This window comes from Mesoplodon mirus (genome assembly GCF_964341445.2).
Source record: "Mesoplodon mirus genome assembly, chromosome: X".
In the NCBI taxonomy this organism is placed as follows: Eukaryota; Metazoa; Chordata; class Mammalia; order Artiodactyla; family Ziphiidae; genus Mesoplodon; species Mesoplodon mirus.
This window is the reverse complement of record NC_138981.1, coordinates 54,492,858-54,505,869: the sequence shown is the minus strand read 5'-3', so window position 1 is coordinate 54,505,869 and position 13,012 is coordinate 54,492,858. Positions and strand designations below refer to the sequence as shown.

General features: G+C 37.1%; 1 protein-coding gene across 3 annotated transcripts in view; it reads right to left on the bottom strand.

Moving 5' to 3' along the window:
- Nucleotides 1-13,012, bottom strand: part of HEPH (hephaestin) — a 98,802-nt gene that overhangs the window by 34,576 nt on the left and 51,214 nt on the right. For all 3 annotated transcript variants that reach the window (XM_082610793.1, XM_082610792.1, XM_082610791.1), the window contains 2 exons: nucleotides 11,451-11,590; nucleotides 10,541-10,672 (listed from right to left, as the gene is read on the bottom strand). In XM_082610793.1, coding sequence (XP_082466919.1) covers nucleotides 10,541-10,672; nucleotides 11,451-11,590 — 272 coding nt within the window. The remainder of the gene's footprint in view (nucleotides 1-10,540; nucleotides 10,673-11,450; nucleotides 11,591-13,012) is intronic.

Sequence of the window (13,012 nt, the reverse complement as noted above, 5' to 3'; positions counted from 1 at the left end):
TTTGATTCCACCATTTGTCCTAGGGTTCTATCTGTACCCTTTTTTTTTTTTTTGGTTTGATTTTGTTTTTTTTTTCTTTAAAAAATATTTTTTCTTAATAATTATTTTTTTATTTTAATAACTTTATTCTATCTTATTTTATTTTATTTTATCTTATTTCTTTCATTGCTTCCTTCCCTCCTTTCTTTCTTCTTTCTTTCTTTCTTTCTTTCTTTCCCTCTCTCTCTCTCTTTCTCCTTTCTTTCTTTCTTTCTTTCTTTCTTTCTTTCTTTCTTTCTTTCTTTCTACTTGTTCTCACTTTAATCCTGAGCTGTGTGGATGAAAGGCTCTTGGTGTTCCAGCCAGGAGTCACTGCTGTGCCTCTGAGGTAGGAGAGCCAACTTCAGGACACTGGTGCACAAGAGACCTCCTAGCTCCACATAATATCAAATGGTGAAAATCTCGCAAGATCTCCATCTCAAAAACAGCACCCAGCTTCACTCAACGAGCAGCAAGCTACAGTGCTGGACACCCTATGCCAAACAACTAGCAAGACAGGAGCACAACCCCACCCATTAACAGAGAGGCTGCCTAAAATCATAATAAGTCCACAGACACCCCAAAACACACCACAAGAAGGGGACCTGCCCACCAGAAAGACAAGATCCAGCCTCATCCACCGGAACACAGGCACTAGTCCTCTCCACCAGGAAGCCTGCACAACCACTGAACAAGCTTTAGCCACTGGAGACAGACACCAAAAACAACGGGAACTACGAACTCATAGCCTGCAAAAAGGAGACCCCAAACACAGTAAGATAAGCAAAATGAGAAGACAGAAAAACACATAGCAGATGAAGAAGCGAGATAAAAACCCACCAGACCTAACAAATGAAGAGGAAATAGGCAGTCTACCAGAAAAAGAATTCAGAAAAATAATAGTAAAGATGATTAAAAATTTTGGAAATAGATTAGAAAAAATGCAAGAAACTTTTAACAAAGATCTAGAAGAACTACAGCTGAAATAAGCAACAATGAACAACACAATAAATGAAATTTAAAATACTCTAGATAGGATCAGTAGCAGAATAACTGAGGCAGAAGAACGGATAAGTGACCTGGAAGATAAAATAGTGGAAATAACTACTGCAGAGCAGAATAAAGAAAAAAGAAAGAAAAGAACTGAGGACAGGCTCAGAGACATCTGAGAAAACATTAAACACACCAACATTTGAATTATATGGGTTCCAGAAGAAGAAGAGAAAAAGAAAGGGATTGAGAAAATATTTGAAGAGATTATAGTTGAAAACTTCCCTAATATGGGAAAGGAAATAGTTAACCAAGTCCAGGAAGCACAGAGAGTCCCATACAGGATAAAACCAAGGAGAAATACACCAAGGCACATATTAATCAAACTGTCAAAAATTAAACACCAAGAAAACATATTAAAAGCAGCAAGGGAAAGACAACAAACAACACACAAGGGAATCCCCATAAAGTTATCCGCTGATTTTTAAGCAGAAACTCTGCAAGCCAGAAGGGACTGGCAGGACATATTTAAAGTGATGAAGGAGAAAAACTTGCAGCCAAGATTACTCTAGCCAGCAATGATCTCATTCAGATTTGATGGAGAAATTAAAAACTTTAAACACAAGCAAAAGCTGAGAGAGTTCAACACCACCAAACCAGCTTTTACAACAAATGTTAAAGGAACTTCTCTAGGCAAGAAACACAAGAGAAGGAAAAGACCTACAATAACAAACACAAAACAGTTAAGAAAATGAGAATACGAGCATACATATCAAAAACTACCTTAATTGTAAATGGGTTAAATGCTCCAACCATAAGACACAGATTGGCTGAATGGATACAAAAACAAGACCCATATATATTCTGTCTACAAGAGACGAACTTCAGACCTAGAGACATATACAGTCAGAAAGTGGGGGATGGAAAAAGATATTCCATGCAAATGGAAACCAAAAGAAAGCTGGAGTAGCAATTCTCATATCAGACAAAATAGACTTTAAAATAAAGACTATTAAAAGAGACAAAGAAGGACACTACATAATGATCAAGGGATCAATCCAAGAAGAAGATATAACAATTGTAAATATTTAGGAACCCAACATAGCAGTCCCACAATACATAAGGCAAATAGTAACAACCATAAAAAGGAAAAATGCAGTAACACATTCATAGTAGGGGACTTTAACACACCACTTTACCCAAAGGACAGATCATCCAAAATGAAAATAAATAAGGAAACACAAGCTTTAAATGATACATTAAAAAGATGGAGTTAATTCATATTTATAGGACATTCCATTCAAAAGCAACAGAATACACATTTTTCTCAAGTGCTCATGGAACATTCTCCAGGATAGATCATATCTTGGGTCACAACTAAAGCCTTGGTAAATTTAAGAAAATTGAAATTGTATCAAGTATCATTTGCAACTACAACACTATGAGACTAGGTATCAATTACAGTAAAAGATCTTTAAAAATACAAACACATGGAGGCTAAACAATACACTACGTAATAACCAAGTGATTGATGAAGAAATCAAAGAGGAAATAAAAAAATACCTGGAAACAAGTGACAATGGAAACATGATGACCCAAAACCTATGGGATACAGCAAAAGCAGTTCTAAGAGGGAAGTTTAGGGCAATACAATCGTACCTTAAGAAATAGGAAACATCTCAAATAAACAAACTAACCTTGCACTTAAAGCAATTAGAGAAAGAAGAACAAAACCCCCAAAGTTAGCAGAAGGAAAGAAGTCATAAAAATCAGATCAGAAATAAATGAAAAAGAAATGTAGGAAACGATAGCAAAGATCAAAAAAGCTAAAAGCTAGTTCTTTGAGAAGACAAACAAAATTGATAGACCATTAGCCTGACTCATCAAGAAAAAAAGGGAGAAGACTTAAATCAATAAAATTAGAAATGAAAAAGGAGAAGTAACAACTGACACTGCAGAAATACAAAAGTTCATGAGAGATTACTACAAGCAACTCTATGCCAATACAAAGGACAACATGGAAGAAGTGGACACATTCTTAGAAATGCACAACCTGTCAAGATTGTATCAGGAAAAAATAGAAAATGGAACAGACCAATCACAATCACTGAAGTTGAAACCATGATTAAACATCTTCCAACAAACAAAAGCACAAGACAAGATGACTTCAGAGGCGAATCCTATCAAACATTTAAACAAGAGCTAACACCAAACCTTCCCAAACTGTTCCAAAATATAGCAGCGGAAGGAACCCTCCCAAACTCAATCTACGAGGCCACCACGGCCTTGATACCAAAACCAGACAAGGAAGTCACAAATAAGAAAATTAGAGGCCAATATCACTGATGAATATAGATGCAAAAATCCTCAACAAAATACTAGCAAACAGAATCTAAAAGCACATTAAAAGGATCATACACCATGATCAAGTAGGGTTTATGCCAGGAATGCAAGGATTCTTCAATATATGCAAATCAATCAATGTGATACACCATATTAACAAATTGAAGGAGAAAAACAATAGGATCATCCCAATTGATGCAGAGAAAGATTTTGACAAAATTAAACACACATGTATGATAAAAACCCTGCAGAAAGTAGGCATAGAGGGAACTTTCCTCAACATAAGAGAAGCCATATATGACAAACTCACAGCCAACATCGTCCTCAATGGTGAAAAACTGAAAGCATTTCCACTACTATCAGGAACAAGACAAGGTTGCCCACTCTCACCACTCTTATTCAACATAGATTTGGAAGTTTAACCTCAGCAATCAGAGAAGAAAAGGAAATAAAAGGAATCCAAATTGGAAAAGAAGAAGTAAAGTTGTCACTGTTTGCAGATTACATGATAGTATACATAGAGAATCCTAAAGATGCTATGAGAAAACTACTAGAGCTAATGAATGAATTTGGTAAAGTAGCAGGATACAAAATTTATGAACAGAAATCTCTTGCATTCCTAATGATGAAAAATCTGAAAGTGAAATTAAAAAAGCAATCCCATTTACCATTGCAACAACAAGAATAAAATACCTAGGAATATACCTACCTATGGAGACAAAACACTTGTATGCAGAAAATGATAACACACTGATGAAAGAAATTAAAGATGATAGAAACAGATGGAGAGATATACCATGTGCTCAGATTGGAAGAATCAACATTTTGAAAATGACTCTACTACCCAAAGCAATCTACAGATTCAGTGAAATCCCTATCAAACTACCACTGGCATTTTTCACAGAAGTAGAAGAAAAAATTTCACAATTTGTATGGAAATGCAAAAGACCCTGAATAGCCAAAGCAATCTTGAGAACGAAAAACGGAGCTGGAGGAATCAGGCTCCCTCACTTCAGACTATACTACAAAGCTAGAGTAATCAAGACAGTATTGTACTGGCACAAAAACAGAAAGATAGATCAATGGAACAGGATAGAAAGCACAGAGATAGACCCATGCATATGTTGTCAACTTATCTTTGATAAAGGAGGCAGGAATGTACAGTGGAGAAAGGACAGCTTCTTAAATAAGTGGTGCTGGGGAAACTGGACAGGTACATATAAAACTATGAGGTTAGATCACTCCCTCACACCATAAACAAAAATAAGCTTAAAATGGATTAAATAACTAAGTGTAAGGCCAGAAACTATCAAATGCTTAGAGGAAACCACAGGCAGAATGCTCCATGATATAAATCACAGCAATATCCTTTTTGACACACCTCCTAGAGAAATGGAAATAAAAAGATAAATAAACAAATGAGACCTAATAAAGTTAAAAGCTTTTGCACAGCAATGGAAACCATAAACAAGACCAAAAGACACCCCTCAGAATGGGAGAAAATATTTGCAAGTGAAGCAACTGACAAAGGATTAATCTCCAAAATTTATAAGCAGTTTATACAGCTCAAAAAGAAAAAAACAAACAAAAAAAAACCCCAATCCAAAAATGGACAGAAGACCTAAATAGACATTTCTCCAAAGAAGATATACAGACTGCCAACAAACACAGGAAAGAAGGCTCAACATCATTAATCATTAGAGAAAAGCAAATCAGAATAAACTGAGATATCATCTCACACCAGTCAGAAAGGCCATCATCAAAAAATCTAGAAAAAATAAATACTGGAGAGGGTGTGGAGAAAAGGGAACACTCTTGCACTGCTGTTGGGAATGTGAATTGGTACAGCCACTCTGGAGAACAGTATGTAGGTTCCTTAAAAAACTACAAATATAACTACCTTATGACCCAGCAAACCCAGTACTGGGCATATACCCTGAGAAAACCATAATTCAAATAGAGTCATGTACCAAAATGTTCATTGCAGCTCTATTTAAAATAGCCTGGAGATGGAAACAACCTAAGTGTCCATCATTGGATCAATCGATAAAGAAGATGTGGCACATATATACAATGGAATATTACTCAGCCATAAAAAGAAATGAAATTGAGCTATTTGTAATGAGGTGGATGGACCTAGAGTCTGTCATACAGAGTGTAGTCAGTCAGAAAGAGAAAGAAAAATACCATATGCTAACACATCTATATGGAATTTAGGAAAAAATATGTCATGAAGAACCTAGTGGTAAGACAGGAATAAAGATTCAGACTTACTAGAGAATGGACTTGAGGATATGGGAAGGGGGAGGGGTAAGCTGTGGCAACGCGAGAGAATGGCATAGACATATATACACTACCAAACGTAAAATAGATAGCTAGTGGGAAGCAGCTACATAGCACATGGAGATCAGTTTGGTGCTTTGTGACCACATGGAGGGGTGGGATAGGGAGAGTACGAGGGAGGGAAACACAGGAGGGAACAAATATGGGAACATATGTATAAGTAAAACTGATTCACTTTGTTATAAAGTAGAAACTAACACACAATTGTAAAGCAATTATACTCCAATAAAGATGTAAAAATATATAAATACATAACAGTGGAAACACGATGACCCAAAATCTGTGGGATGCAGCAAAAGCAGTTCTAAGAGTGAAGATTTTAGCAATACAATCCTACCTTAATAAACAGCAAACATCTCAAATAAACAACCTAACCTTGCACCTAAAGCAATTAGAGAAAGAAGAAGAACAACAACAACAACAAAAAAACCCCAAAGTTAGCAGAAGGAAAGAAATCATAAAGATCAGATCAGAAATAAATGAAAAAGAAATGGAGGGAACAATAGCAATGATCAGTAAAACTAAAAGCTGGTTCTTTGAGAAGATTAACAAAAGTGATAAACCATTGGTCAGACTCATCAAGAAAAACAGGGAGAAGACTCAAATCAATAGAATTAGAAATGAAAAAGGAGAAGTAAGAACTGACACTGTAGAAATACAAAGGATCATGAGGGATTACTTCAAGCAACTCTATGCCAATAAAATGGGCAACCTGGAAGAAATGGACAAATTCTTAGAAATGCACAACCTGCCGAGACTGAACCAGGAAGAAATAGAAAATACAGCAGAACAATCACAAGCACTGAAATTGAAACTGTGATTAAAAATCTTCCAACAAACAAAAGCTCAGGACCAGATGGCTTTACAGGCGAATTCTATCAAACATTTAGACAAGAGCTAACACCTATCCTTCTCAAAATCTTCCAAAATATAGCAGAGAGAGCAAACACTCTCAAACTCATTCAACGAAGCCACAATCACCCTGATACCAAAACCAGACAAAGATGTCACAAAGAAAGAAAAGTACAGGCCAATATCACTGATGAACATGGATGCAAAAATCCTCAACAAAATACTAGCCAACAGAATCCAACAGAACTTTCCAAGTATCATACACCATGATCAAGTACGGTTCATTCCAGGAATGCAAGGATTCTTCTATATAGGCAAATCAATCAATGTGATACACCATATTAACTAAAAGAAGTAGAAAAACCATATGATCATCTCAATAGATGCAGAGAAAGCTTTTGACAAAATTCAACACCCATTTATGTTAAAAACCCTGCCGAAAGTAGGCATAGACAGAACTTTCCTCAACATAATAAAGGCCATATATGACAAACCCACAGCCAACTTCATCCTCAATGGTGAAAAATTGAAACTATTTCCACTAAGTTCAGGAAGAAGAGACGTTTGCCCACTCTCACCACTATAATTCAACATAGTTTTGGAAGTTTTAGCCACAGCAATCAGAGAACAAAAAGAAATAAAAAGAATCCAAGTCAGAAAAGAAGAAGTAAAGCTGTCACTGTTTGCAGATAACATGATTCTATACATAGAGAATCCTAAAGATGCTATGAGAAAACTACTAGAGCTAATGAATGAATTTGGTAAAGTAGCAGGATACAAAATTTATGAACAGAAATCTCTTGCATTCCTAATGATGAAAAATCTGAAAGTGAAATTAAAAAAGCAATCCCATTTATCATTGCAACAACAAGAATAAAATACCTAGGAATATACCTACCTATGGAGACAAAACACCTGTATGCAGAAAATGATAACACACTGATGAAAGAAATTAAAGATGATAGAAACAGATGGAGAGATATACCATGTGCTCAGATCGGAAGAATCAACATTTTGAAAATGACTCTACTACCCAAAGCATTCTACAGATTCAATGAAATCCCTATCAAAATACCACTGGCATTTTTCACAAAACTAGAACAATAATTTCACAATTTGTATGGAAACACAAAAGAACCTGAATAGCCAAAGCAATCTTGAGAAAGAAATATAAGCTGGAGCAAGCAGGCTCCCTGACTTCAGACTATACTACAAAGCTACAGTAATAAAGACAGTATGGTACTGGCACCAAAACAGAAATATACATCAATGGAATAGGATAGAAAGCCCTGAGATAAGCCCACACACATTTGGTCACCTTATCTTTGATAAAGGAGGCAAGAATATACAGTGGAGAAAAGACAGCTCCTTCAATAAATGGTGCTGGGAAAACTGGACAGGTACATGTAAAGGTCTGAAGTTAGAACACTCCCTAACACCATACACAAAAATAAACTCAAAATGGATTAAAGACCTAAATGTAAGGCAGACACTATCAAACTCTTAGAGGACAACATAGGCAGAATGCTCTATGACATAAATCACAGGAAGATCCTTTTTGACCCACCTCCTAGAGAAATGGAAAGAAAAACAAATTAAACAAATGGGACCTAATGAAAGTTAAAAGCTTTTGCACAGCAAAGGAAATGATAAGCAAGACCAAAATACAACCTTCAGAATGGGAGACCATATTTGCAAATGAAGCAACTAACAAGGGATTGATCTCCAAAATTTACAAGCAGCTCATACAGCTCAATAACAAAACAACAACAACCCAATCCCAAAAGGGCAGAAGACCTAAATAGACATTACTCCAAAGAAGATATACAGATTGCAACAAACACATGAAAGAATGCTCAACATCATTAATCATTAGAGAAATGCAAAGCAAAACTACAATGAGATATCATCTCACACCAGTCAGATTGGCCATCATCAAAAAATCTAGAAACAATGAATTCTGGAGAGGGTGTGGAGAAAAGGGAATAATTTTGCACTGTTATTGGGAATGTAAATTGATACAGCCACTATGGTGAACAGTATGGAGGTTCCTTAAAAAACTAAAAATAGAATTACCATACGACCCAGCAATCCCACTGCTGGGCATATACCCTGAGAAGACCATAATTCAAAAAGAGTCATGTACCAAAATATTAATTGCAGCTCTATTTACAATAGCCAGGACATGGAATCAACCTAAGTGTCCATCAACAGATGAATGGATAAAGAAGTTTTGGCACATATATACAATGGAATATTACTCAGCCATAAAAAGAAGTGAAATTGAGTTTTTTGTAATGAGGTGGATGGACCTAGAGTCTGTCATACAGAGTGAAGTAACTCAGAAAGAGAAAAACAAATAACATATGCTAACACATATATATGCAATGTAAGGAAAAATAAATAAATAAAAAGGCCATGAAGTACCTAAGGGTAAGACAGGAATAAAAGTACAGACCTACTACAGCACGGACTTGAGGATATGGGAAGGTGGAGGGTAAGTTGTGACAAAGTGAGAGAGTGGCATGGACTTATATACACTACCAAACGTAAAATAGATAGCCAGTGGGAAGCAGCTGCATAGCACAGGGAGATCAGCTCAGTGGTTTGTGACCACCTAGAGTTGTGGGATAGGGAGGGTGGGAGGGAGCGACATGCAAGAAGGTAGAGATATGGAACATATGTATATGTATAACTGATTCACTTTGTTATAAAGCAGAAACTAACACACCATTGTAAAGTAATTATACTCCAATAAAGATGTTAAAAGAAAAAGAATAAAGGGCTTCTGTGGTGGCGCAGTGGTTGAGAGTCCGCCTGCCGATGCAGAGGACGCGGGTTCGTGCCCCAGTCCAGGAAGATCCCACATGCCACGGAGCGGCTAGGCCCGTGAGCCATGGCTCCTGAGCCTGCATGTCCGGAGCCTGTGCTCCGCAACGGGAGAGGCCACAACAGTGAGAGGCCCGCATACCACAAAAAAAAAAAAAAAAAAGAATAAAAAAATAAAATAAAATTTATGTACCTTAAAAAAATTGGGGATATATATATATATATATATATATATATATATATATATATATATAATGTAACATTATTCAGTCTTAAAAAGGAAGGAAACCCTGTCACACATTACAACATGGATGAACCATGAGGACATGATGCCAAGTGAAATAATCTAGTCACAAAAGGTCAAGTACTGTATGAGTTTACTTACATGAGATACCTAGGTCAAATCCATAGAGACAAGAAAGTAGAATGGTGGTTACCAGGGGCTGGGGAAGGGTGAATGGCAAGTTACTATTTAAGGGGTATAGAGTTTTAGCTTTGCAAGATGAAAACAGTTCTATGGCTGGATGACAGTGATGGCTGTACAACAATGTGAATGTACTTAATGCCACTGAACTGTACACTTAAAATGGTTATGATGGCAAATTTTATGTGTGTTTTGCCACAAATTTTTTAAATGGAAAAAGCAGGCATAAAATCAGTGTTATAGTGACACAATGTGAAAAGGATTCAACCCACTGTTGCTGGCTTTGAAGCTGGGGGCATCGGGTGTGAGCCAAGGAATGTAGGTGGCCTCTAGAAGCTGGAAAGGACAAGGAAATTTATTGTCCCCTAGATCCTCTAGAAAAGAACACAGGCCCTGCCAAAACCTTTATTCTAGTCCAGAAAGACCCATGTCAGACCTCTGACCTACAGAACCAGAAGATAATAAATTTGTATTGTTTTAAGCCACACATACACACACACACAAAAAGACCTAAGGTGAGCAGTCTGTTTTGAGATTGAAAAAAATGAGTATTTCATAGGGACAAATTCAGACTGAGGCTTCATTCTGGTTAATATTCCTGTTTATGTTTGCTAAGGGCATATATATATATATATATATATATATATATATATATATATATATATATATATTTAAAGGAACAAGCCATAAGGGTGAAACAGAGATGCTTCACATGTTCCTTCACTAAGTGTTCCCACTCACCAGGCTCAGCAGCCAGTGGCCAGCCGGTGTTAGATTCTAGCACTCCATGGGCATGCATAGAGTAGGGCCGGCTGGCATTGTTCTTGAACACCACAGTTAGAATATCACCAACCTCTCCTCTGATAAGTGGGCCTAGTATACACAAAAGAAGAAAAAGTCTCATTAGTAGAATAGTGGAACAGGGACATTAAAGACATTTAAAAAGGGATATACATAGGAGTTCCCTAGAATTAGGGGTTTGCCGGGAGAAAGGGTCCCAAAACTGAAAGTCATGACTGACTCCATTTTAAAATTCAGAAGTCCTTGAGCTGATACTGCTACCCACAGGATAAAGGTACTTCAACAAGATTATGCCTCCAATTATCCCTACTTTTCCCACCCCAACTCTCTTTGTATAATAGCCCAAGTTTCTAGATATTCAGGGCTCTGTGGAATCATTGTTGGTAAGGAGTGAGAGTTTGACACAGAGTACAGAATTGCTGTGTTCCCTTCAAGGACCAGTGGGTCCCTTCCGTGTGAAGATAAGAATGATGAAACTCATTGGCTCCTATGAAAGTGAAGAAACTACAGCAATAATTGCAAAGGTGTAAGGGTAATATGCTTCTCTGTACCATTTTTCCTACTCTTCAATGTTCCTAAGTTCCCTTGCTTTTAGCATTGAAAAAAAAATCATCACCTTTACAGATCCCTAGATATAGAGGCCTGGAAATAACTGGTTTAGGTTGCAGCAGAATTCATAAATTACCCCCATATGATTGCTTATTTTCATGGTTGATTTATAAAATATGACCATAGCTCCACTATAAGGAAAACTGATAATGAGGGATGGAGAGGCCTTTCTGATATGACATGACCTTCCTAGGAGCATCACAGGTTTCTAGACACTAGGAGGGAAGTGGAATTCCCTTACCTAAGATTCCCAAGTGTTCCTCTGATCCAGTCCTTGGCCGTCGGACCCTGAATGTACCATCAGTGTATTCCCTGAATACAGCTTTCTTGTATCTGGAACCCAGGAGTCCATCTTTGTTGCTCAGGAAGATGTGACCATAACTAGAGGAATCCAAAGAGTGGCATCAGCACCTTGTCCTTAACCCCTCATTTTCAAGTATGGGAAAGCTATGTCAGACCCAACCTCATGTCACAGGTATAAGAAGGTGAGGCCTATTCCTTCTAATATCAGATTACACATTTTGGCTGCATATCTACAGTTAAAGATGGCATATTTCAATATTTATTCATATTTCCTTGTTTTCTATCATCCAGTTAGGAATTTATAGTAAAATTAATCTGGTAAGAATCAGAAGCCGTGAACTCTAGCTCCAGCCTTAATGATGTCTTAGATGGAATTAGTCTGACAAAGAACAAGGTACAGGTGGTAAGAGAATACTAACTGCTTCTGTTGCTGGTGGATAAGGGGTAGGGAGAGGTAGGAAGAAAATTAAATCTTACAGATTTCTCATTATGGGATGTTTTCCTGTTTGCAGAGAGCTTTATTATTCATTTTATCATTTGATCGTCCCAATAGGCTGATGAGGTATGTATGTCCTAGAGGTGGAATCCAGTGATCTAGAGGTGACAGGGCTTAGCTTCATTGATACTATCAGCCAGAAAGGGAGCCAGGGCTTGGATTAAAGGCTGGTCAAGTTCTTTCAACTATACCACATCACTTTAAAGATGAGTAAACCAGAGTCCAGAAAAGGGAATTAATTTTTTCTAGCTTGCAGAACAAGTTAGCAAAAAGGCTTCAACCTTCAAAAACCAACATAAAGATTGGCAAAGGGTAATGAGAACACCAAAAATAAACTATAGTGGAAATTGCTAAACTGTACCATAATTTCCAGTCTCCCCTCCTTCCTTCTTAGTAATAGAATCACCTAGGTTTTAGCTGAGCATATGGCTGCCTAACCAGAGATTACGCTACCTGGACTTTCTTGCAGCTAGGTATGGCCATATGAATAAGTTCAGGATAACGGGGTTTCAGATAAAGTAATGTAATACAACTTCATGTCCTTGCCTCACAGACAATGCTGCTTGCCATGGATTTAGTTCCCATTTCTTGATAGCTGGAATGACTACAACTGGAAGAGATGTCTTAGTTCCAGAGATGAAGGCAAGTGTTATGGGTGACTGGTTAACCTATTGGCCCTGAACTGCTCATATTTGTACTTAAGCAAGAAATAAAATTCTAACATATTTAAGCCACTCTATTTTGGGCTTTTTCTTCTATACAGCTTAGCCTCTATCTTAATGATATTTTGTCAAGGGACATCTGAGCTTGGGGACATTCAGTCCCTTGAGTAAATTCCCTATAAATTTTAAGTCCCAATATCAGTGCTTCTGGCTAACAAGAGGAAAGGATGTCAAGACTGAGAGCATGAGGATGTGGGCAAGGTTTTATTTCAACTCTACAGTATAACAACATAGACAAAGCACTGAGTGCCAGCTTACCTGTGTTCTAGTCCTTCCTCTAGA